We start from the raw sequence: 25,790 nt of genomic DNA, 5'->3' as shown, positions 1-25,790 counted from the left end.
TATGTTTTTGTAAAACTGTATGTATTTATCTTGTTAACTAAATGACTGGAATTTTTTGGTTCGGCTAATCAAGAAAAACAAAAAACGTAAAAGTTTGTACACATTTATAAATAAATTTGTCTGCTTATTAATTAACTCTAAAAAGGGAGATCGGTATCACGGTTTCTCATGTTTATACACACTAAAATTAAAAGTTTGAACCTGGTTACAAATTTATAAGATTCACCACTCCATATTGGGTCAGGTTCATGCAAGAACATATTACCTGATTAATGTTATGCAACCAATATATCTACCAATCTTCCACACGTGCTTTTTATGTATGTGTGTTTTCTTTAATTATGAGGAAGTCGTGTAAATAGCAAGACTATATAGACATAGATACGTGGAATCACATGAGACTGGACAGAAACGCATGCTTATGATCACAAGTTACAACAACACCATGAGATAAGTTTAACAACACCATGAGATAGAAAGATATACATAACATAACCAGCAAACCAAATCAGACACACACACACACACGCACGTGTGAACAAAGCACACGTTAGGATCGATAGGATTTAATTTGTCATTGCGGTTTACAGCTTGTTCATGTTGTTGTTCTCTTCCACATAGAGCAAATGGATAAAACTAGAAGCAGAAGAGAAGCAAAGAGAGATAAGGCAAGCGACGTTGCAATGTAACGACAAAACTTGTCGTAGACGTTACAAATCTTGTTCCATCCAATTTCTTCATTTCCTTTCAGCGCTATGTACGCAACTCCTCCCGCCGTTCCCGTCGCAGACGCCAAAATCCCCAGCACAACCTGCTCACGTATACATATGTTCCGGAAAATACATTTAAATAATCTTAAGTTGTAATGAAAGATTCAAAGTTACTTGTAAATCAATTTACCATGTCAAAGGAAGATATATAAATGGAGAACTGTGCAACGAACTCAGGTCGTAAGAGTAGAGATATGGAAATAATTGTTGAGATTAAGGCGTAGAAACCAGCCACCACAAGAGCCACCACGAAGTATCTGCATGTTTGTAGTATATAGTAACGTAAAGTGTTTAAATGAAAAAAGCATATGATACAAAGTCTTTATAATGATGATGCAAGATTGAGTTTAGTTTAAAGACGGACATGAAAGCGGGCGAGTCACTGAACTCGGCGGAGACAGGAGCAGGAGATGGAGCTCCAGGGAGCTGAGTCATTTCGGTCTGGTCGCTAGTCACCATTACTATAAGAGCAGTCAGTGTGGCTGAGAAAAGCAAAACTCTTATTATGATGTCTATTTTCCGGCAATCTAGGAAACTGGAGGCTGAGGACGGTGCTGCTGGTGGTGTTAGTGCCTCAGTTGACGCCGGAAGCGGTTCAGATTTGCCGGTTTCTGGATCGGGGTTTTCAGTAGAAGCCATCAAATGTATATGTTACAATATGCTAGTGTGAATGTTACAATAGACTGTGGTAATTTATTAAACTGGCTGCTAGTTACAATATGGCTGTGTATTTATAGCCCGAAGGTTGTGGTTCTCCACACGCTAAGAACAACGAATATGTAATATATACGTGGTATTTCTTACGATATAGTTTTTTTATCGCATTATTTTTAAAAAATAAATTTAAGCATGAATTGCGATTGAAAATTCTGTTTTCTTGTTTTTTTTTTGTTTATGGTTATAGAAACTCGCATATACTAATTAAATAAAGAAAAGCATATATATATTATTGTGGAAACATACTATGGATATATGAAATGTTAGGCCAACCTCAGAAAAGGTTGGTGAAGAAACTTGGAGGTGATTGTAGTTTAACCTCAAAGTATGAACTCTCAAAGATCTCAATAAGAATAACTCAACTCTTATTATTAGCTTAAGAAAACTCTCTCAAAAACTTAAGCTCTCACAAAAGATCTCTCACACCTCATAAGTTATGCCACACCTTGGCATCTCCTTATATAGATCCTTATATTTCCTATTCTCTCTTAACAAACCATATTTCCTTTTTTCCTAATCCTAACTCAACTAGGATTAGTATTTCTTGGACTCCAAGTTAACATCATGTTTACTTTCAACATTATCCCCCTTAAACTTGATGTTAGCTTCACTCAAATCTTGAACTCCAATAAGCTCTCTCATCTCCTTGAATTTGATTCTTCCAAGTGCTTTTGTTAGGATGTCAGCTCGCTGCTCGTTTCCTGGAATGTGCTGAACATCTACTTGCTCGTTTTCAACGCATTCTCGTATGAAGTGATAGCGTTTGTGTATATGCTTACTTCGTCCGTGAAATACAGGATTCTTGGTGAGAGCTATTGCAGATTTATTGTCGATGTTAATCATGACCCTTTGACAAGGTTTCTCGGCTACTTCTTCAAGTAGTTCTTGCAGCCAGATTGCTTGTTTAGCAGCTTCTGTGGCGGCCATAAACTCTGCTTCACAAGATGATAGTGCAACGGTCTCTTGTTTAGTCGAGCACCAAGATATAGGACACTCATTTAGGTAGAACACGTGACCGGTAGTACTCCTACCATCATCTTCATCAATGTTATGACTTGAGTCACTGTATCCGACCAGCTTCATACTGTTTGCTCGAGAAAACTTGAGTCCGAGAGACGATGTGCCTTTGAGATATCTCAACACTTGCTTCAATGCAGCTGCGTGTGATGTCTTTGGCTCATGCATATATCGACTAAGCAGTCCCACACTGAAAGAGATGTCCGGTCTTGTGTGCAATAGATACCTAAGACACCCGATGTTGCGTCTGTATTCTCCTTCGTCAACGCTCTGTTCTTCTTGAGCTTTAGAAATCTTCAGACCAAACTCCATGGGAGTATGTGTAGCATTACATCCTTCCATGCCTGTTTCACTTAAAATCTTGTTCGCATACCTTTCCTGCTTCAATGTGATTCCGTCTTTTTGTTGATTGACTTCAATGCCCAAATAATATGTTAGCAATCCTAGATCACTCATGTCAAAGTTAGCTGACATCTCCCGTTTGAACTCACTTATCAACGTCGGACATGACCCTGAAACTAGGAGATCATCGACATACACTGCCACCAAAATAAATTGATTGCTCGTCCTTTTGCGATATAAGGAAGCTTCTTTTGAGCACTTGACAAACTTCAATCCTTCTAATACTCTGTTTAGCTTTTCATTCCAAGCTCTGGGTGCTTGTTTTAGTCCGTACAACGCTTTTCTTAATTTATACACCTTTTCTTCTTTGCCTTCGACTTTGAATCCTTCTGGTTGGCTTACATAAACATCCTCCTTTAGTTCACCATTTAGAAACGCTGTTTTCACATCAAGATGGTGAATCTCCCATCCTTTTGAAGCTGCCAGTGCAATAATGAATCTGACTGTTTCTATTCGAGCTACAGGGGCGAAAACTTCTTCGAAGTCGATGCCGTGTCGTTGTATATATCCTTTAGCTACCAGTCTTGATTTGTGTTTATTTATACTTCCATCTGCGTTTCTTTTAATCTTGAATATCCACTTGAGACCTATTGCTTTAGCACCCTTTGGCAAGTCTACAAGATCCCACGTGTTGTTCTTTATTATCGATTTTATCTCATCTTGGCACGCATCTCTCCAAACTTTCTCTTCTACTGCTTCTTCATAACTCCAAGGTTCTTCATTCAGAAGTAATAGAAGTCGCTCTCCTTCGATATCCGCAAGCAAAACATAATCATCTAGATAGGATGGTTTCCTACTTTCTCTAGATGATCTCCTAAGCTCCGTTTCTTCTGTGGTGCTAGCGTTTGAATCATCAGGCAAGACGGTTTCATGTTCATCGATCTCTTGCTCTTCTGTGGTAATGGCGGGATCACTTTCTTCGGTCTCCTCTGCTTTGATCCCTTGGTTCCCAAACGTACCAAGAGTAAGCTTGAACTCTCCCGGCTCATCATCTGTATTGTTAGTTTCTTTAATCCACTTCCAAGCTTTGTTTTCGTCGAAAATAACATCTCTACTCACTATGATTCTCTTGCTTGTTGGATCAAGCATTCTATATGCTTTGGATCCTGGCTCTGTTCCGAGATGCAGCAGACTTCTTGACCTATCATCCAATTTTCTCAAGTGTTGAGACTCTGTCTTCACATAGCCGATGCAACCGAAAACTTTCAGATGTTTGACACTCGGTTTTCTTCCTTTAAACACCTCGTAAGGCGTCTGAGAGCTCAGTGACCGTGTTGCAACTCGATTTATAAGATAACATGCGTGTCTTACGGCTTCTCCCCAAAGATAATTAGGTAGACTCATGTGTTTTAAGATGCTCCGAGTCATCTCCATCAGAGTTCTATTACGCCTCTCTACCACTCCGTTTTGCTGTGGAGTGTAGGGAGCGGTGAGATGTCTTTGAATCCCTGATGTTTCACAGAACCTATTGAACTCTGTCGAAGTGAATTCTCCTCCTCTGTCCGTCCTAAATGTCTTTATAGACGTTCTTGTTTCATGTTCAACGATATTTTTGAAAGTTTTAAACTTCTCAAACGCTTCTCCCTTTTCTTTCAAGAGTATCGTCCACATGTAACGAGAATGATCGTCTATGAGGACAAATATATAACTTTTCTTTGCTGCAGTTGTCGGTGTGATTGGACCGCAGAGATCTCCGTGTATGAGTTCTAATCTCTCTGCTGCTCTATACGTGGTTGCTTGTGGAAACGATTGTCTTGCTTGTTTCCCAAGCATACATGCTTCGCAAGCCTCTTTCTTGATCTCGATTTTTGGTATCCCTAGTACCAGTTCCTTTTTTATCATCAGCTGTAGTGAGTCCATTCCGATGTGGCCTAGCCGCGCATGCCATCGTGCTCCATCATTCTGCACGCTCGAGTGTAAACACTTTACATCTACCATCTCCATCAGTACTTTATACAGACGGTTTGGTGATCTCTTCGCACTTGTAATGATTTTTCCGCTTTTATCACTCAACGTCAAAACGTCTCCTTTCATTCTCACCTCACAGCCTGATTCAGTAGCTTGGCCAAGACTAATGATGTTGCTCTTCAACTCTGGTATGAAGTAAACGTCTGCAAGAACTTTTTTGTCACCATCTTGACTTACAAACAGGATAGACCCCTTTCCTTTGATGTCAATCCTTGAGTCATCCCCAAATCTCACTTTTCCCGTAATGGTTTCATCTATGCTCTTGAAATATTTCTTATTTCCCGTCATATGGTTACTGGCCCCATTGTCTAGATACCATAATCTATCTCTGTCTTCATTAGTCTCAAACTCTTCAGGTTTGATATTTTTCTCATTCAAGTATACTACCTCATGCATCAACAGACTGTCCGCTTCATGTGTCTCATCTTCCCTGCTTTCATACGCCTCCTGGAGTTTCAGCAGCCTATCAGGACATGCTGACGCAAAGTGGCCATTCTTATCACATCGAAAACAGGTGATCTTCGACATATCAAAGTCTCGATACGACCTTCCTCGTCCTCGTCCTCCTCTGCCATACGATCTTCCTCCACGACCTCTGCTTCGATAATCTCCATTGTAATCTCGCTGTGAATTATTCTGTGGTGGCTCCGTATTGGCGTACATCAGTTTACTGTTGTCTTGAGCTTCTTCTTCATCATCCGCAACTCTTTCTTCATAGGCTTTGAGACGCCCAATGATGTCTTCAAAGCTTGTGGTTTTGAGATCCAAGACTTGTTCCAATGAGGCCACCATGTGAATGTATTTCTTACGAGGAAGACAATTTAGAAACTTCTTGACTAGCTTTGGTTCTTCTATAATTTCACCCAACGCTGCAGATTTTGATGAAATTTCCGATAGCTTGCCGACGAAGTTATCAATTGTATCATTGTCTTTCATCTTAAGCCTCTCAAATTCTGACATTAGGGTTTGTAGCCTAGCTTCTTTTACTCTATCAGCTCCCATATGTCTTGATCTGATAGCCTCCCATACCTTCTTCGCGTTGTCTAGGTCTCCAACTTGAAGAACAAGTGCCTCCGGTATTGATTGGAAGATCAGTGCAGTAGCGATGTCATTCTTCTCGATGTCGTGCGATTCTGTTTCTATCGTCTCCCATGCCTTGTGTACTTTAAGAAGAAGTTTCATCCGGATAGCCCATACGGTGTAGTTCGATGATGTAAGCATCGGACAGTTTATCGATGATCCACCACCATCTTTCATTCTCGCAATAGTAGTCGAAGTTGTCGTGATATCACCCATAGTTTTGCTCTGATACCAAATGTAGTTTAACCTCAAAGTATGAACTCTCAAAGATCTCAATAAGAATAACTCAACTCTTATTATTAGCTTAAGAAAACTCTCTCAAAAACTTAAGCTCTCACAAAAGATCTCTCACACCTCATAAGTTATGCCACACCTTGGCATCTCCTTATATAGATCCTTATATTTCCTATTCTCTCTTAACAAACCATATTTCCTTTTTTCCTAATCCTAACTCAACTAGGATTAGTATTTCTTGGACTCCAAGTTAACATCATGTTTACTTTCAACAGTGATAATCAATATCAATATGATTAAGACATTAAGAAGTAAAGAAAAGTGGGAGTGGTTAAACAATCATCTGCATAAAACATGTAATTTTATATGTGCTCGTAGGTACTACTTTGCTTTCTACGTGCAGCTGTAGATTATGTGAATGATATCTTATCTAATGTAGTTTTGTTAAAACATACAACTGCAAGATACAAAAGTCTAGTAACATTAGCAACTCTCGGATGTATTATAATTTTTTGCCATGGATAAAATTTGCTTCTAGTGACACCTAGACAAAACATAACAGGTTTTGTCTTCACAAAAACACCAAACGTTATCTTGATACCAAGACATCTGGACCCAAGTCAAGGGAAACAAAAAAGTCAGACCTAACAATGATAAAATACAAATCTCTATTATGGTTTGTTTATCCTCGGTAGCACCTAACATGTTTTAGTAGCATATCCAACTAAGCCGAATTTATAATTTGGGGCTATGATGAACAAATCCACAAGAGACTCGAAGTCTACATGAGTTATCATGTGAGGGAACCGTTGTCAAGCATCTTCGTAAATAATAACAATGTGAAGATTTGATGATATATGTTAGCTACAATACGATTTCTCATGACTTATACAAGGGGTTTATTCTTGGTTTCAACCATTTTTTTTCTTCTCAAGGCATTAGAGAAATGAGTTTTGGAACAAGCAGTGATTGTATTGGAATCTTTCTCTAACTGGTCTCCAATACCTAGGAAATAAAAAGTTCATGTAACCAAAGATGGAGTATAATCACATATGAGCACAATAAAGCAGATCATTTGTAAGAACTAATGAAACACAATAAAATTCATTAAGAACATATCGCCTCTAAATCCAATAACGTCGACATAACACTATATACTTAAAATCTACATGCTTGTCGTACCTTTGATTAATTAGAAAATCAAATACTTGTTCATACGAAATTAATGATGATGCACGTAGATATGGATATGCTATGCATGCATTTAAGTTATACCAAGGATTTTTGTCTACTTTACGTGTTATAGTCCCAATCCTAAAACCCCTCACATCATAAGAGCATGTCCAGTGTGGAGTTTTTGAAATGGGTTTTCAACATAAATATCCCTAAATATATATGTGCAAGTATCAAGTATGTATCATTAATATTGAATTATGAGTATCTCAAATGCATAAAAGATCATCTCATAGTATCTCATGAGTTTAAAATACTCAACATAATTAACTTTAATGTCTTTATTTCTTTATATTTTGAAATACTCACATGAGATACTCTCAACAAACACATAGAGATAAACTCACTTTGAGAAAACCTAATCCTAATAGTGTATCTTATGATCATGTAGGCATATGTGATCGTTTTATTGAGTAATTTTCGCCTATACCTCTTTTAGTGGATGCACACGAAAAAGTGGACCAAAGCTCAATTCACAAAGGATTGATGATGATTTTATCTATTTTCTCTAAGAGAATGCTATAAAGACTATTTTGGGTTAAGTATTTCAGGTTGAAAATAGATTATGGTATTTAGGTTAAGACGTTTCAAATATCATGTTTTTACAAAAAAATATATATCATGCAATTGTTGGAAATTTAAAAGCCGTAGAAATGCAAGTAACATACCATCTGCATCACGTTAAGTGTCGATGTTACATTACTAAATCTTGACTTAGATAATATACCATCTCTAACAAGTATCGCATGTCACATTACGAATCTTATTGACAACCTAACATGTTTGATGATGAATTTATCTATTTCCTTGTAAAAAATATTTTGGACTAAATATTTCAGTTTGAATATAAGTTGTTCTTTCAATGTTTAAAATATTTCAAACACCTGATTATCTTTATTTAAAATTAAAAAAAAATTGATGTAAAATCGTTATAAAATGTGGGTAATATATTATATTTAGTAAATTAAATGCTAAATGTCACATTACTTATAATAGCACTCTGTTCAGGAATATGCTAGGTGTAATGAATTTCAATGTTTTTCGTATATATAATAGTTTTTGTCGATAACTAGATGAAGTGTCTTGTATATATCCCAAATTAATCATAGCAGATACAATAAAACTTCTATCTATAATTAATAATGTTAGGATTTTGAAATTTTATTAATTTATAAAGATATTAATTACAATTTTTTTATTTAGATTTCTTATTTTAAAATTTATTTATTCTAAAATAAAAATATATTTGATTTTAGTGCATAGACATTAATTCTTATTTTTAAAATTTAATATTTACATTAATTTTATTATATTATTTAGTGTATAGTATATATATTTCATAGAACTTAAATGTGGTTTTAGATATAATATTACTAAATTTCATAAAAAATATATTAAGTGTTAAGAAAATATAAAGATAATTACATTGTGAATAAAATAAACAATATAATAATATATTTTTACTTATATAAATTATGTATATATATAAATTTATAATTTTTAATGGGGTCATTCATTTACATAGAATTTTCTAAAAAATATTATTTTATTATTTTATCAATTTATATAAAATTTTAAATCGATCAAATTGGAGCCGATAAAATTTACTAATTTATAAATTTATAGATGTTTTAATGTATGTTGCTTAAAAGTGGAAACGATACAAAACATAGAAAAAAATCTCAAAGTTTTTATGATGTAAGGGGACTTCTTCAGTAAAATTGGTAATAAATCTCTGGAAATTAATGTAGGCCTTACTCAGTCCAATAAGCCAATTAATATCAATCCCAGGAGCGGGAACTTTCCAAAACCCTATTCATCACGTGGCGCGTAAATCTGATTCTACGAAGCGACGTTGGCACATCGTAGCCGTTGGATTAAATGGTTATAAAGTAAACTCCTCATAAACTCTTCACCCCTCTCTCGTTTCATTACTCTGTGCTTTTACCCTAATCCTCGATCTCAATTCTCAAAGGCGAAACAGTTCGAATGGCGAAGTTTTCGAATCGCGACGACGCGTACTCCTCCGAGGAGGACGAAGAGCATGTCGAGAACAACGCGGGGGAAGAGGAGGACGAGGAGGAGCTCGAGGCCGTCGCTCGATCTTCTGATTCCGACGAGGAGGCTGTTCCCGAGGAATCTCCAGTCTCCGACGAGGATATCGCCCCGATCGAGGATGATTACGAGGTAATCGTAACGAAAATTCATTTGAACGGTCGATTGTTTGCTCATTGTGATGGTATTGTCTCTATGTAGGACGAGGAAGACGATGAGAAGGTTGAGATCGGCAAGCGTGAGAAAGCTAGGCTGAGGGAGATGCAGAAGGTGAAGAAGCAGAAGCTTCAGGAGATGCTGGAGTCTCAGAACGCTTCCATTGATGCGGATATGGTGCGTGTGTTGTAGTATTATCTTATGGTTTTTAGGAATTTGAGGAATCTGATTTTGTTTGATATGGATTTAGAACAATAAGGGGAAAGGGAGGCTGAAGTTTCTTCTGCAGCAAACTGAGTTGTTTGCGCATTTTGCTAAAGGTGATGCGTCTTCTTCTTCTCAGAAGAAGGTGAAAGGAAGGTGTGTGGGATGCTATTGATTCATTAGATATAGGTTTTCTTTACTGTTTTGGTATTGAAAGACGAAATTAATGAGTTTAACCCTGATTTATCGTGTTTTAACTTTTTTACCTTAAGGGGTCGTCATGCTTCCAAAGTAACTGAAGAGGAGGAAGATGAGGAGTATTTGAAGGAGGAAGAGGGTGGCTCAGCTGCATCTGGGAACACGAGGCTGCTCACACAGCCCTCTTGTAAGTACCTGTGTTTTACGCTTTAGTGTAGAAGTTTTGCATATTGATCAAGAACTGCAATGTTATTGATATCTCTTTCCTTTTCCGTAACATATAACTAATGTTGTGACCTCATGGCTACTATGTAAAGTTTAATGGGAAAGTTCAGGATTCATCATTTTCTTCTCAACTTGCAGGTATTCAAGGGAAGATGAGAGATTATCAACTAGCTGGTTTAAACTGGCTCATCCGGCTGTATGAGAATGGCATAAATGGGATTCTTGCTGATGAAATGGTAAACAATAGGTCTCTCAAGGACCCAAGCAATAGAAGCTCTCTACTTTTTTTTATGATGCTAATCATGATACCATTTTTTTCCTGTGGTCTAGGGTCTGGGGAAGACACTTCAAACGATTTCTTTGTTGGCCTACCTTCATGAATACAGAGGAATCAGTGGACCTCATATGGTAGTTGCTCCAAAGTCAACCCTTGGTAACTGGATGAACGAAATTCGCCGGTTTTGTCCTGTCTTGCGTGCTGTGAAGTTCCTCGGTAATCCTGAGGAAAGGGTAAGCAACTAGCTGCAGACCATTTTAGAGTTCATGTAAATGTTTAAACCCTGGATTCTGAGAAGTCTGCTAATAATGCAGAGACATATTCGCGAGGATCTGCTAGTTGCTGGGAAATTTGATGTATGCGTCACAAGCTTTGAGATGGCCATCAAAGAGAAGACAGCACTGCGTCGCTTTAGCTGGCGTTATATTATCATCGATGAAGCGCATCGAATCAAGAATGAAAATTCACTCCTTTCGAAAACGATGAGACTTTTTAGCACCAACTATCGGCTTCTTATCACGGGAACCCCCCTTCAGGTGTTTGTTCTTCCTTATTCTTGAATATTTGGATGCTGGTGACTTCTTGCCAAGTTGCTTATGATTGTATGAAACAACGTTTCTTGTACGAGTCTTTTTGTACTCTTTTTTTCTGTTCCTTGTACCTCATGTTTTTTTGTATATGCAGAATAATCTCCATGAACTGTGGGCTCTTCTGAACTTTCTTCTGCCTGAGGTCTTCAGTTCAGCAGAGACTTTTGATGAATGGTTTCAAATTTCTGGCGAGAATGACCAGCAGGAAGTTGTCCAACAACTTCATAAGGTAAGTGTGTACAGTGTACTTATTGCTTCTATCGACTTTATCACGTCTGAATTGTTAAACTAATCACTTTCCTGTATCTTCTTAGGTCCTTCGACCATTTCTTCTACGGAGACTTAAGTCAGATGTTGAGAAAGGTTTGCCACCAAAGAAGGAGACGATACTTAAAGTTGGCATGTCTCAGATGCAAAAACAGTACTACAAGGCTTTACTGCAGAAGGATCTTGAAGCGCTTAATGCGGGTGGAGAACGCAAACGTCTGCTAAACATTGCAATGCAACTGCGTAAATGCTGTAATCACCCTTATCTCTTCCAGGGTGCAGAGCCTGGTCCGCCATATACCACAGGGGATCACCTGATAACAAATGCTGGTAAGACTAGCATTCACACTAAACTATTCAGATGTTTGTGTAAATTTTTATTGAAGCATCTTTATTCTAATGTTTTCAGGTAAGATGGTCCTTTTGGATAAATTGCTTCCTAAGTTGAAGGAACGTGATTCGAGGGTGCTGATATTTTCTCAGGTAAACGCTGATACAGAATAGATAATTATTTCTTACGGTTCATCTTCTCTGTTTCCTTTCTCTATTTGAAGCCTGAGCATTATTCCTTTCTTCACTCATATTTCAGATGACAAGACTTTTGGATATTCTTGAGGATTACTTAATGTATCGTGGCTATCTATATTGCCGTATTGATGGAAATACTGGTGGTGATGACCGAGACGCCTCCATAGAAGCCTACAACAAGCCAGGAAGCGAGAAATTTGTTTTCTTGTTATCTACTAGAGCAGGAGGGCTTGGTATCAATCTTGCTACTGCAGATGTTGTAATTCTCTATGATAGTGACTGGTAAGTCTCCTGTCATGTTCACTGTAGTTTGTGAGTATTCACTTCACTTTTGAGTTTTGACGTGTCTTGCGGATTTTGGCAGGAATCCTCAAGTCGACTTGCAAGCTCAGGATCGTGCCCATAGGATTGGTCAAAAGAAAGAAGTTCAAGTGTTCCGGTTCTGCACTGAGGTTGATATTCTCCCCTTTCATGTCAAGCAAGAACAGACTATAAGAGTTCGAATTAATTTTCTATTACTTGTTTACAGTCTGCTATTGAGGAGAAAGTGATTGAGAGAGCTTACAAGAAGTTGGCGCTTGATGCTCTGGTTATTCAACAAGGAAGATTGGCAGAGCAGAAGAGTAAGTTTCTTATGACGAGTGCAAAATGCATTGGTTCATCTATTGGCAGAATTAATTTTTATCGTTACTATATGCAGCTGTCAATAAGGATGAGTTGCTTCAAATGGTAAGATATGGTGCGGAGATGGTGTTCAGTTCTAAAGATAGCACAATCACAGACGAGGATATTGATAGAATCATTGCGAAAGGAGAAGAGGCAACAGCTGAACTTGATGCCAAAATGAAGAAATTCACAGAAGATGCTATACAGTTTAAAATGGATGACAGTAAGTGTATCATGGACCTTTTTTTCCCTTCTGTTGTGTTAATAGTGTATACGAGGATTTTATTGATAATCATTCGTCTGATTTGTCACAGGTGCTGACTTCTATGATTTTGATGATGACAATAAGGTATGCCTTGTATATTTCTTTTCATAGTTTATGCTTTCATGTCATATCCTAAGTAATGACACATGATCTGCGTCACCGAAAGTCTAATTTACTTGTACTTATAAATTATGTTTTATAGGATGAGAACAAGCTTGATTTTAAAAAGATTGTGGGCGACAACTGGAATGATCCACCGAAGCGGGAGAGAAAGCGCAAGTAAATATTCTTTTGCCTATTCATTGTGCAGTCTTACTTTGCCTGTCTTCATAAATTTTATCTAACTTAAAAAATTCCTTTTGGTTGCATCATCAGCTACTCTGAAGCTGAATACTATAAGCAAACGTTGCGTCAAGGTGCTCCATCTAAACCTAAAGAGCCTAGAATTCCGCGAATGCCCCAGTTGTAAGTACCTTAATAAACGCTACTCTGCATATGTGAACTGCCTTTTTCCTGCCTTGATGGTATTTTTCCCGCCTAGAAACCTAATATCTTGTCCATCCTGCAGGCACGATTTCCAGTTCTTCAACATTCAGAGATTGACTGAGCTGTATGAAAAGGAAGTACGCTATCTCATGGTAAGGCTCTTTAAATGAATTACTTGTCACTGTTTTGATGTGCATAAGAGGGAGTTTACGACTAGTAAAATGAAATTTGCTTCTCTTTGGTTTCAGCAAACACATCAGAAAAATCAGTTGAAAGACACAGTTGAGGAAGAAGAACCAGAAGGTCAAGCTTTGTTTCTCATTTTTTGCCCACTTTGCCAACATTCTTTTCCAGCGAACGTATTACTGATTGAGAATTTTTTTGTGACCAGGTGGGGATCCCTTAACTGCTGAAGAAGTAGAAGAAAAGGAAGCTTTACTGGAGGAGGTAAAGTGAAAACTTTTTGATGTTGTGTGTTAGACATTAGATTCGTTGGTCTTTATTAAATTTTCTGTATTTGTTAAATCTCCAGGGTTTCTCAACATGGAACAAAAGAGACTTCAATAGTTTCCTGAGGGCTTGTGAGAAGTACGGCCGGAACGACATCACGAGCATTGCCTCTGAGATGGAAGGTAAAACAGAGGAAGAAGTTGAAAGATATGCCCAAGTATTCAGAGAGCGATACAAGGAGCTGAACGGTATGTACCACACAACACCTTCTGACGCTAAGTAAATCAATTCTTACCTCAAGAAAGAGCTTACACCCACATTTCCCCTCTATATTTGTAGATTACGATAGAATCATTAAGAACATTGAGAGGGGAGAGGCAAGAATCTCCAGGAAAGATGAAATCATGAAAGCCTTGGGGAAGAAACTGGATCGCTACAGAAACCCGTGGCTGGAAATGAAGATTCAGTATGGTCAAAACAAAGGGAAGCTGTACAACGAAGAATGCGACCGTTTCATGGTCAGTGTGTTTCTTTCTCATCATTGTTTCCTTTTCCATCTTTTGTTTCACTAATCTTATTATGAAGTTTGATTGTTGGTTGAAACAGATCTGCATGATTCACAAACTTGGGTATGGGAACTGGGATGAGCTAAAGGCAGCGTACAGGACATCGCCTTTGTTTAGGTTTGACTGGTTTGTGAAATCCCGCACCAGTCAGGAACTTGCTAGAAGGTGCGACACTCTGATTCGACTGATTGAAAAGGAGAACCAAGAGTTGGATGAGAGAGAGAGGCAAGCCCGTAAAGAGAAGAAGCTCGCAAAGGTATATAACTTATATAGTTACTTTCTTTTGATTTGATTGATTCCTTTGGATGCTTATACTCTTTTTTTTTTTTTTTTAATCTTTGAAGAGTGCAACACCATCAAAGCGACCTTTAGGAGGACCAAGCGAGAGCCCTTCATCGTTGAAGAAGCGAAAGCATCTTAGATGATCTATCTATCTTAGCCCTTTAGCAAACTTTTATTCTTAAACATAACTAAACTTAAACATATCGTGTGAATCTCATTCTGGTTTGTGAATGTTGTCCTGGTTTGACTTGAATTTTATTTGATATTAGGAACTTAATTTGCGTTATGTTTCTTTTTCTTTTTGGTTACATTTGCGTTATCATTCGTTCAACCTGAATGTTTTTAGGATTCATCGTTGAAGGAAAGTAAACGTGAATCCTAGATTCGTTTCCGCTTCTTGATTCGTTGGTGGACGACTAGTTACCCCTCCACATTCAAGAAACATACAGGACGAATAAAAACTCAGGTTGACGGAAGCCATTTATTAAGTAGTAAACATTGTTCAAGACAGAGATGGCTGTATGAGAGAAACGTATTATATATGGACAAGTGGTAAATGACGGAAGCTTTGGTTTGATCTCTCTGCTTCCTATCAAATCTCAGACCCCAAAAATAATCTTCTTTTTCTCTTTTCCTTAATGTTGTTTTAGTTCATTAATCTTTTCCTTTACTTTGAACTTGAAGAAGAAGTCTTAGCTTCTATGCTGCCACTGACGCTAGCCGAGTCACCACTAGTCTCCGCTGGCTCTTGACCACTGACCATAGGAGAAGAAACTGCAGTTACAGCCTCTGTGGTTGGTTCATTGCTCAAGCTTACCGGAGCAGTTGCGCCGCTGAGTGATGATGATCCTATCGGGTATGGAGCCACTGGCATATCCGTTAGCGAAGAAGCAGACGGGCTGTAGCTAAGCGAAGAGCTCATCGAATGATCGAACTTACACGCTGGTCCAAACTTACAGATTCCATGTTGCGCAAAGTGAGTGCATTGCGCTACGCCCTGTGTGTCAAACATACATTCAAGACGGTGTCCCATATTGGTTCCTAGAGAAAAAGTTAACAGACTTACTGGACGAAGTGGGAGGCCAATGGAGCTGAAGAGAACACCGGTTTTGGGCTGAGCTGCATCTAGAGGGTGATGGTATCTGCATGAAGATCCGAATTTACAGTCTCCGGTTCTCATAAAGTATTGACACTCAGGCTGATCAGGTCGCTGAGGAAACGGTTCTTCTTTTGAGATGGTCAAGGAAGAAGGCCCACCAGATTGGTATGTTCCTGTATAAGCAGTCCCTGAGGGAGACAACGGCGCCATTCCATAAACAGAGCTCGGTCCAATAGACGGTTGTGTTCCAGGTGAAGGCATTGCAGTTAAAGAAGGCTAATTAAAAAAAAAATCAACCGATTCATTTTAGCAAATGAAGAGTGTTAAAGAGAAAATGAATAAATAAATTACCTGGTAAGGATTCCAACCAGGGTATGTAACCATTCCAGGAGGCAGAACCATTGGAGGACCGTAATGACTTGGAAGATACGAACCGGGTAAAAGAGAAGGCCTTGCCAAAACTAAACCGTATTGTTGAGAGGGTTGAGACTGAAGTGTTGGATAAATAGTGTGTAGCTGAGGTTGAGGCTGTGGCTGCTGCTGCTGCTGAGGCACTGGGTGGTTGAATCTACATGTCAAACCAAATTTACACTGACCGGTTCTCAGGTAGTAAGAACACTCTTTCTCTCCCTGTAATCAGTTACATAGGAGCTTCAATACAAAATGTGTGGATGATCAATAAACCAAATAAGAGAGATTATTGAAGACAAACCGGGCGTAATGGATATCCCAAATAACTTAGCGAGACAGGCGCAACGGAACCACCTCCTTGCCTTGGATGATGATACTTGCAAGTAGCACCGAACTTACACGTTCCCGTTCTCATAAAATGCTAATAGACAAAAAAAAAAAAATCTAATAAAGTTCGGAGCTTTCTTACAAAACAAAACTGCATTGCTCAAATCCGGTTAGTACAAAACCTGACAAACCGGTTGTCCCATCCTCTCCGGTAAAGCTCCATCTCCTCCTCCTCCTCCTCTCACACCTCCAACAACCTAATCAATAGCTTACAAAACTCAATTCAACGATCTGAAACCGATGAATAAAATCCAAAAATTAGGAAACTTTAATTACCGCGCCACGATCTCGCGGGTGATTAAACCGACATCTCGACCCGTACCCGCAAGCTCCGGTTCGCAAGTAATAAATACAATCAGGCTCATCGGGTCTCTCCGGGTACGATTCTCCTCCACCTCGCCACACCGAAGCTACAAAAAACACGCATTTCAAAAACAAGATCCTTTAATCTCACAATCCCACAAGACATTTGATTTTACCTTGGACTCCGGTTTGGCCTGATGGATCCGATCGCGACCCTTCTTCACCGGAGCGACCGTACCGCTCCATTTCTAACAGAGGGGGACAAATCCCTCACGCAGACACACGAAAGACGAAACCTTTTTAAGCTTTTGCTTTTGTCTGAATGTCGAGAGCTTCGATCGAAGAAGAGTGTTGTTGTTGTGAAAAAATAAAACACAGATCGTGGTTTTGCTTCCACACCACTCTCTCTAGCTTCAAAGCTACAACAGTTTTTTGAAACTATAAAAGAAAATTATTTTTATATAATTTTCGGCTTCGATTTTGTTTTTTATTTTATTTTTATATTAAAAAAGTTTTATTTTTTTATTTCTTTTTGGAAGGGTGATGGGAGGTTTTGATCTTTCTTTATGCGTGCTCGCTTTTTTCGTGGGTGTTTTGCCGGTGGTGGTTAATGTACGCGCCAAACATATTATCAGTGACTCCTCTTTCTTTTGTTTTCTTTTTTTCCATCAAAAAAATGAAAGTAATGAAAATTATTCTGTGAAGTGAAGTATTTTAATACAAATTTTAATTATTATACAATTACAAAGATTTTTTTTTTTTGTGGAACACAATTACAAAGATTAAACTCAGGTTATCTCCTCTCCAATCACTAGGCTGTGAATGTGATAGTGTGATATTAGGTAGTACTTTAAACCTATTAATATTTTTTTATATTTTTCTTTATTTTTTATAACAATTCAAACCTATTCTTTTTTTGTTTATTTGTACATTCAAAAATATAGGAAAGCGAGCTTGGGTAGATTTCAGCCTTGATTTAAAACACAGTACTGATTATTGTAGAAACTTTTGTATGGGCCAAATTCGACTCAAGTTTAGTTAAGTGGTGTATATACATTACAAGCAACTGCAACTCTCTTATGTTACTCGTCGTTGTCTAGAGTTGCTGTTTTTAGTACATAATGGCATAATGCTAATGTTATTTCAGCAGTATCACAGAGACAAGTCAGAACTATAATTATTTTAGTAAACTCAAGAACATTTTTGCTATTTTACATGTGAAACTGTTCTTCGAATATTCTAACTCTTTTAATTATTTTATCTTAATAAGCATGAATCAGGCGCGTGTAATAATTTAGTTTACTTTGCTAGCAATAAAACAAGAGTAATGACTTTACTTACATCACTTAAAGAAGTCAAATTGGTTTGGTCGTGAAATGACCAATCTAACGGCAACAAAAAGCATCAAGCTGATGACCAAACGGTCCAGATCTACTTTAAAGTCACTGTCCATTGAATTGCTGACGAAACGAACCCGAGGGCTCCTTGACATTGAGTGTAGTTGGTAAAGAAGCCCATTCTCTTCATAAAGTTCCAAAATATAATTTAAAATGATTTATTTCTCCACCCAGTGAGAGTTAATTTGAACAACGACAACCAAGTAGAATCAAATTTGGTTCGTTTAGTTATAATTTGATTGACCTTAAAAGATAAAAACCTGCATTTTCTTTCTAGTATGAAGTGGGTCTAGGGTTTTTCTTTCAATAGTTGTCTAACTTCTTAGATAGTACATTTATTATATATTTGTATGCTTTTAAAGAAGCTTTACAAGGTTTATAATACATTTACCGATGCCAGTAATGGAAATCAATTTGGTCATGTTGCATATTTGAAATATTAATAAAATGTTCAAGATCTAGCACACCAAAAAGACATTTCATATTAAATACGAATCTAAAAAGTTTTTATAGTTGATACCAAATTTAAGACTCCCATTTTACAAACAAAATAAAAAATTGAGATTCCTTGTCACCTTATCACAAGAAATAAAGTTTTCCGATATTTAAAGTTGAAAGGTGGAAATTACTCAGCCTAATGAGCACTAAAAGCATTTGCAAAGGAAATTAATAATATTATGTAATGAGAGAAATAAATAAATAAAAATGTAGAAGGTCTGACTTGGCAAGGAGTGAGCCACATGTGACCAGCTTTTGGAGATTGTGTTATTCCCAAAGGATCTTTTGGACCATAACATCCCTCCTTTCTTCATCTACCAAATGTCGGTGAGCAAATTTACATTTTTTTTCTTTATATATTAAATTTCAATACACATAATTTCCAACTATAAAAATTACTACTATATACTGTATAATATTGGGCGGAGTTAGGGACGATAACATCGTTGTCTTATTTATTGCATGGCGTTTTGATTGTATATTGTGAAAAAGAGGAGCATTCTTTCATACCTAAATGTTCTCTTGCAATGGATATTTTATGGCTGTAATAATGATTTTTGGTTGTCTTCGAAAAAATAACTAAACCTTTTTTTGTGCAACTTAAAGAAGAATTAAACCATCTTCATAGATTTCAACACTTTTTTTTGAGCAACCAACACTTATTGGTTCACAAACTGGTTTTGTGAACAGATAAAAGATTTCATAAACTAGTTATTTTAATACAACACTTATTGGTTCTTTCAAAAAAGTGGCATCTTCATCCACAGGTTATCTGTTTCTTCCAAAAACTTTTACCGACAGGAATACTGAATACACTGAAACATTGACTCATAAAGATTGTAGAATCATATGGTGGGGGACAACAAAAAGAAAGATATATCATATGTACATAACCTTTATTCTTTTTGTTTTTATTGTTATGTTTTCATATTGTGTAGCTTGAGAGTTTTGTTGCCCATCTTGATCAGATGATACCTTAGAGAAAGATTTTAAAAGGTCCAAGGAATAAATCTACAACACATTTAATTATTTTGAAAATGTTATTCCTTATCCAGACAGCACCAAAGAGGATAGATAGATACCTCAACATCCTCGCATTGAGTCTTCGACGTGTTGAATTGCTCTTACTCGGCTACGAAGTCCCTGAACGCACAAATAGCTTTCTACCTCAAGATTATGCTTTGATTCCTTCTTATCAGAAACATGAGGAATTTTCATAAAACCAACGTACATATAAATGCTACATATTAACAGACAGATATAAGCAAATATCCCAAATTATATTAAAAGATCTTTTTTAAAAAATACTATTAAAAAATCTTTCAATATTCAGGAAGAAGATGAATATACTAAAAGGTAATATATATACTACCTAGACAATATGAGGAATTAAATAGTAGAGTGGAAACTAATTTCAGATAAAACAATTAAGTGTTATGGTTGCTTTACGAAAATCTTGCAAATCTATTCTAAAACTAAGAAGAATCCAATAGAGCATGTACATAAACGCATAATGTTTTCTTGCATGGAAAATCATGAATGAGCAGATGAAATGTATGTGAGACATGTTTAAAGTTTAAACCACATAACCCCAAATTAGTTTACAGCTCATGATCAGAAAATAGTAAGTTGTCACTTGTCAGTACACATTATAAAGAAATGTGTATCGAGCGGCCAATTCCAGAACCACTTTAAGAATATCTATGTGTTTAACAAAAAGGGAAAGAAGATTATAATCAATGAAGCCCATTAGGTACTTAACACATTGTTTGTGAATATTATTCTGAAATTCGCTTTGTATGAAAGGCACTAGTTTTCTGTTAAAAAAAGCCCAACCAAGTCCAAATAATTAATTTGTAAAGCTAGCCTATACAAAAGGTCAAGGATATACACAAACCATATTCAACGAAGTTTGCGGTTCAACTTAAAACATGATCGCATAACACATAATCCAAGTCGTATGGAACACGTAAAACGCACCAACATTGAAATGTGTTAGGCCTCATTTTACCATATTATCTCCCTAAACTTACGTGCTTGCACGAAACTAATAAATATTAATTCCCTTTTATGAGGGAAGGACAAGGAAAAAAAGGTTTCGTGTGAATCATATCATCACTTTGTTTTATTATTATTGCCTTTCTGTGCAATATGATTTACAAAGTCGGATGTTTTTAGCTTTTCTGTACAAAGGTAAGCTTATTAACAACAACAATAGCTGACATTCATTTATTGATCACAAACATATGAATCAAACGGATTATTCAGAATGAGCTTTTCAAATATTAAGCAACGAATGATCTTTTTGTTAGCCGAATGTTTTCTCGGTGCTGTAAGTCATATACAAGAAACCATCTCCTTCCTTGAAAGTATTGTACAAAGAGTCCATGCAACTAGCTGCAGAATCAAGAGAATAGTCAATGACTTATTTGTGGATTGTTTTATTGGAAAATGATTTAACATTGATGTTGCATGCTTATAAGTTACGTACCCGTTTGAGGAAGTGTGTTATGTACAAAAACAAACAGAGATTTAGATGGATCTAAATGTAGCCTATTGCTTAGCATGTGAATGAAATGTCCAACAGTCATGTCTCGTGGGACCAAGTATCTGCACAGATCAAAATGTGTTCATTCGATTAGTGTATTGATGTATAATCACTTTGTTTCAACAGCTAAAGCGATGACACAAACTTACTTGTTCTTGTCCATGTCAGGGAGGTCTGCGTTTGAATATTTCTCAATGATCACCTGTGATGATGAATAAATATAAGCAAGAAACCCATCAAAACAAATGTGAAATTATCCATTATCACTCGGATAATACAAGAATTTGATGAAGAAAAAAAAACATAAAATGCCAAAAAGCAAATACTAGAGACACAAGTTGAGTCCTAAAAGACTTGGATTAAGAAAGATAAAGCTGGACTCAGTCATTAGATCATACGTAGAGTTATAGATGATCCGTATAATTGTTACCATCAATTATTCGTTTTATTCGGATTAATTATTAATTACATTTTTCCTTTATTCAATAAGACAAAACATAATCACATGATTGCTTACAATCTTTTATTTTATTTGATTCCAATCCTCAAGAAAGAACAAAAGAGCTAGTCCCTAAGAAATAAGAATTGACCAGAGTGAATCACCGATCATAGAAACAAAACCAGAGTAACCAATCATTCAAACCCTAAGGAGATCAACAACAGCACGGCAACTAAGACCGAACCACCACAAAACTATGAACTAGACATGAAACTTAACTAACCGGAACTCTATCTGGGTATTTCGCAGTGATGTTCCTCGACTCTTTCAATCTCTCATCTGCACCACCCTTAATCACACGACCGATCAATATAAAAAAGAGAGTTATTCATCAATCAAAAAGAGAGATTAACCGGAACAAACCAGCTGAGAATTGATCCTTGAAAGACTTGACAACAGTTCCCATTATATATTTCCGGCGAATAATTCCGACCGATCTAAGCTGTTTGTTTTTGTCTTTGCAGAGCAGAAGAATGTCTTCAACTTTTCTTTTGGTGGTTCGTTTGATTATTTGACAAGAAAACACAAAGAGAGAAAGATGAGACATATTTATAATATAGACAAGCAGTTACTGGGCTTTTCTGGGCCTAATATATAATTTTACGGCCCATAACGAAAACACGCAAGAGAATGAGATAACATTCAACATAACCAAAACAAGAAAAGCTTTATACACATAGCTGCAAGAACAATCCAAGTGTATTACAAACTCTCTTTTAATTCTACTGTTTCAATCCAAGAGAATGATTCTTTCAATATCTCCACTCTCCTTGCAATCATCCAGGGAGATTCTCCTCCTCTTTAGTAGCTGCAGCATGATGATCCATAACCTTTTGCCTCTCTTGCTCCAAGTAATATATCTTATCATTCATACCTTCCTTCTCATAGGCCTCCACCATGATCTCAAACGTTCTCGAATCCCTCACACATTCCCTCTCCTTCATCCTCGTGTACACTCTCTCCATCTCTATAAGATCATCCGCTTTGGCACACGCTGATATAACCGCGTTGTAGAAAGAAGTGTTCTCAGGTATCTCAAACTTCGCAGCTAACTGAACACTACTTATCACCTTATGGAAAAGACCAGCGTTGGCGTATCCATTAATGAGACAGCAAAACGTCTTCGTGTCCGCCTTCATACCTTCGCTACGCATCTGATCAAACGTGTACTCCATGTTCTTCGCATCACCCACATCCGCAAACGCCTCGATGATGTTGTTGTAAGTCGACGTCGTCCAAGGAAACTCAAGCTTACGCATGTACTCCATCACGGACGACATCTTATCATACATTCTCTTCTTCCCATAAGCACCGATCAAGATATTGAAACTCCGAGTCTCAGGCTCGATCCCGAAGTTCCTGAACTTCTCATACCAGCTCTCCATCATGTCAATCTTCCCCATGTTCCCAAACACGCTGAGGATAATGTTCATCGTCCACACATCAGGCTTACACTCAGTACTCACCAGCATATCGGATAAAACTTTCTCCATCTGATCAAACCTCCCAACTCTCCCGTACCCACTCAAAACTATGTTCTGCGTCACAGTGTTTGGAGTTATCAAACGCTCATCCATCTCTCTATACAAAGACTCAACCAAATCAAATAAAGAAGCGTCCACACAGGCCTTGAGGAGAGTGCTGTATGTATAAACATCAGGTTGGCACTGAGGTAACGTTTTCATCCGTTCAAGAACTGAGAAAGCAGAGTCTATAAGATTGCTACGACAGTAAGCACCGAGAAGAGCAGTGTAGAGCTCAGCGGTGGGTTCAAGTCCTTCTTCAAGCATTTCGTCGAACACCTTCTGTGCACGGTGAGGCTGTCCTGATTTCCCCAAAAGAACGAGAAGCTTCATGTAAGTCCCTTCCTTTGGTTGATAAAACGGTTGCTCCCTCAGCATCTCGAACACCTGGAAACACCCAATTGAATCAAATCATCATTCACTCAAAAAAGATTCAAACTTTACTGAATCAAATCATTTTTAATTCAAAAAGATTCAAACTTTACTGAACCAAATCATTTTTAATTCAAAAAGATTCGAACTTTACTGAATCACCTCGAGAGCTTGCAGCCACTGCTTCTTGGCGATGAGATCGGATAACGTTTCGGTGACGGTGCAAGCCCACCCGTTGGCTTTGCTCCTCCTGTCGAGCTTCTTCTTCACGTTCTTCATCGGAGCTCTTCGAGTGTTAGCATGCTCCGTGATTCCGGGGAACTCTCCTTCTTTCCAGAGTCTCTTCTTTGTCGTGGCGGTGGCGCCTCCTCCTCCCGGAGAGGATTTCGAAGCGGCGAGAACGCATCGCGCGAAGGTTGGTTCTCTCTGGTGGAATCTGCGTTTTGATTCGGGGAGTCGAGATGAGCATAGCGAAGAAGAAAAGGAGAGAGACATTGACGCCATCGTCTTCTTCCTTTCACTCCTCTCTCTCTCTGTGTTTCGGATAATTCTCGTTAAAACTCGTTTCGGTTGGATATGGTCAAATCCGGTTACACGGTTCAGCTTCAAATACTCAAATCGATGTGTACCGTATTTAACAAGGAAATTCAAACCGGTAGAACCGGTGCATGATATCCAAAACGATCGAGAAACTTAAACAACCACCTCATAGTATCTAAATACCTTTTAACATATAGAAAAATATTAACATATTTAACTAGTTTCAAATATCTTCGGATCCTAATTTGGATTTCGGTTCGGTTTAGGTTATAACCAAATTCCAAAATACTAAAGGGGTGTATTAAATCTGAAATTTAAAGTGATTTGATTTTAGTGAGTTTTTAGATGGTGTTAGGTGAATATTATAATTTCGTGTGATTTTAGTTAAACAATTCTAGAATCTCATTTAAAACTATGGGATTTTGATTTTTATTATTAAAACTAAAAAAATCCCTTTCAAACATCCTTAAAACATTTAAACCACTCTAAAATTTCTAACTTAAATTTTGTTCAATAACACTATAACAGTGGATTTCAGAGTGTTTTAGAAAATGAAAAATTCAATAACACTGGATTTTAAAGTGGTTTTTAAAATCCTCGTTTGAATAACAATTACATATTATCTGAAACTCTTAGTTGAATACACTCTTCTAAGCTGTTCGGATATTTTTGTATAACAGTTTTGATTTTCTGGTTCGGGTTTAAGTATCGGTGTAAAAACGCTCAGGCTTTTTTTTCTAACACCAAAAAGAAACGCTCAGGCCTAACATGACCGATTCAACTCGTAGATAATTCATATGTTTTAGTACATTTTTCTCTAAGAATGTTTTACATTCTAGTGGCGAACTATAGGTCATAGGTGTATAACTTTTTTTTTACACTTAGGTCAGTCGCTAGGCTGATTCCATTGAATTATGTCATAACAACATCACACGAATGGTCCAAAACGATCCGATAACGATCTATAAATATATTATCTGTACCATTTGTCCAGCTTACTATGAACTAATTAAGATATGTTATATCTTTTTTTATAACGTAACTACAACGACATTTGAACGTAACTATAGCTGTTTGTAAGATGTGTGGATCCAACAATGCATCAAAACAGAATTTTCATAGTTTTTAATTTTTCTTAAAATCTATATGTTACCAAAATATTGAGTTTTTCGGTAAATGCTCTATATGATGAAGGCTATGATATTTAGTGTTGTTTATAATTTCTAAACACCTTCTACATTTGTATTAATATATATTAAACTCTCTTTCTTGGTACATGGACATCGTTTTAATTTTTTTATCAATTAATTTAGTATAACTTCACAATACTTCTTAAATTGATCGACTAACCACTATAAAATCTTTATTTTCTAGAGAAAATGAGACAATAAAAGTTCCAAACATCTTTGGCCTTCATCATATGTTAGTGAATGATGCAACTATGCATTAAAACAATATTTTTATATTTTTTAATTTTTCTTAAAATCTATGTGTTAAACCCCTACGAAAATATTGAGTTTTTCGGTAAATGCTCTATATACTAAAGCCTATGATCTTTAGTATTGTTTTTAAATTTC

The 25,790-nt window shown here is 37.0% G+C and overlaps 5 protein-coding genes across 5 annotated transcripts; 1 reads left to right on the top strand and 4 right to left on the bottom strand.

Moving 5' to 3' along the window:
• Positions 1-357: 357 nt before the first annotated feature.
• LOC103854479 (CASP-like protein 1D2) lies at positions 358-1,466 on the bottom strand. The gene is made up of 3 exons (XM_009131417.3): positions 1,135-1,466; positions 901-1,027; positions 358-811 (listed from the first exon to the last, which is right to left on the bottom strand). The coding sequence occupies exons 1-3, from the start codon at positions 1,407-1,409 to the stop codon at positions 596-598; spliced, it is 618 nt and encodes a 205-aa protein (XP_009129665.1). The 5' UTR covers positions 1,410-1,466; the 3' UTR covers positions 358-595.
• A 7,873-nt stretch (positions 1,467-9,339) lies between these two features.
• LOC103854480 (ISWI chromatin-remodeling complex ATPase CHR11) lies at positions 9,340-14,922 on the top strand. Its single transcript, XM_009131418.3, has 24 exons — positions 9,340-9,608; positions 9,678-9,809; positions 9,883-9,992; positions 10,109-10,221; positions 10,398-10,495; positions 10,590-10,769; positions 10,851-11,072; positions 11,221-11,355; positions 11,441-11,723; positions 11,803-11,876; positions 11,983-12,203; positions 12,286-12,373; positions 12,451-12,544; positions 12,622-12,810; positions 12,902-12,936; positions 13,055-13,131; positions 13,228-13,317; positions 13,421-13,490; positions 13,587-13,641; positions 13,730-13,785; positions 13,871-14,036; positions 14,128-14,306; positions 14,395-14,610; positions 14,699-14,922. Exons 1-24 carry the CDS (start codon positions 9,411-9,413, stop codon positions 14,777-14,779), a joined length of 3,162 nt encoding a protein of 1,053 aa, XP_009129666.2. The 5' UTR covers positions 9,340-9,410; the 3' UTR covers positions 14,780-14,922.
• Positions 14,923-15,091: 169 nt separating this feature from the next.
• Positions 15,092-17,461, bottom strand: LOC103854481 (zinc finger CCCH domain-containing protein 34). The gene is made up of 7 exons (XM_009131419.3): positions 17,013-17,461; positions 16,810-16,943; positions 16,656-16,730; positions 16,448-16,567; positions 16,087-16,365; positions 15,703-16,011; positions 15,092-15,633 (listed from the first exon to the last, which is right to left on the bottom strand). Exons 1-7 carry the CDS (start codon positions 17,080-17,082, stop codon positions 15,304-15,306), a joined length of 1,317 nt encoding a protein of 438 aa, XP_009129667.1. The 5' UTR covers positions 17,083-17,461; the 3' UTR covers positions 15,092-15,303.
• A 3,364-nt stretch (positions 17,462-20,825) lies between these two features.
• Positions 20,826-22,383, bottom strand: LOC103854482 (autophagy-related protein 8h). Its single transcript, XM_009131421.2, has 5 exons — positions 22,142-22,383; positions 22,002-22,057; positions 21,429-21,481; positions 21,223-21,341; positions 20,826-21,128 (listed from the first exon to the last, which is right to left on the bottom strand). Exons 1-5 carry the CDS (start codon positions 22,323-22,325, stop codon positions 21,040-21,042), a joined length of 501 nt encoding a protein of 166 aa, XP_009129669.2. The 5' UTR covers positions 22,326-22,383; the 3' UTR covers positions 20,826-21,039.
• Positions 22,334-24,256, bottom strand: LOC103854483 (pentatricopeptide repeat-containing protein At3g06430, chloroplastic). The gene is made up of 2 exons (XM_009131422.3): positions 23,836-24,256; positions 22,334-23,688 (listed from the first exon to the last, which is right to left on the bottom strand). The coding sequence occupies exons 1-2, from the start codon at positions 24,175-24,177 to the stop codon at positions 22,555-22,557; spliced, it is 1,476 nt and encodes a 491-aa protein (XP_009129670.1). The 5' UTR covers positions 24,178-24,256; the 3' UTR covers positions 22,334-22,554.
• Between the last annotated feature and the right edge of the window lie 1,534 nt (positions 24,257-25,790).

This window comes from Brassica rapa, chromosome A05 (genome assembly GCF_000309985.2).
Source record: "Brassica rapa cultivar Chiifu-401-42 chromosome A05, CAAS_Brap_v3.01, whole genome shotgun sequence".
Classification (NCBI taxonomy): domain Eukaryota; kingdom Viridiplantae; phylum Streptophyta; class Magnoliopsida; order Brassicales; family Brassicaceae; genus Brassica; species Brassica rapa.
This window is presented reverse-complemented; position numbering and strand designations above follow the sequence as displayed.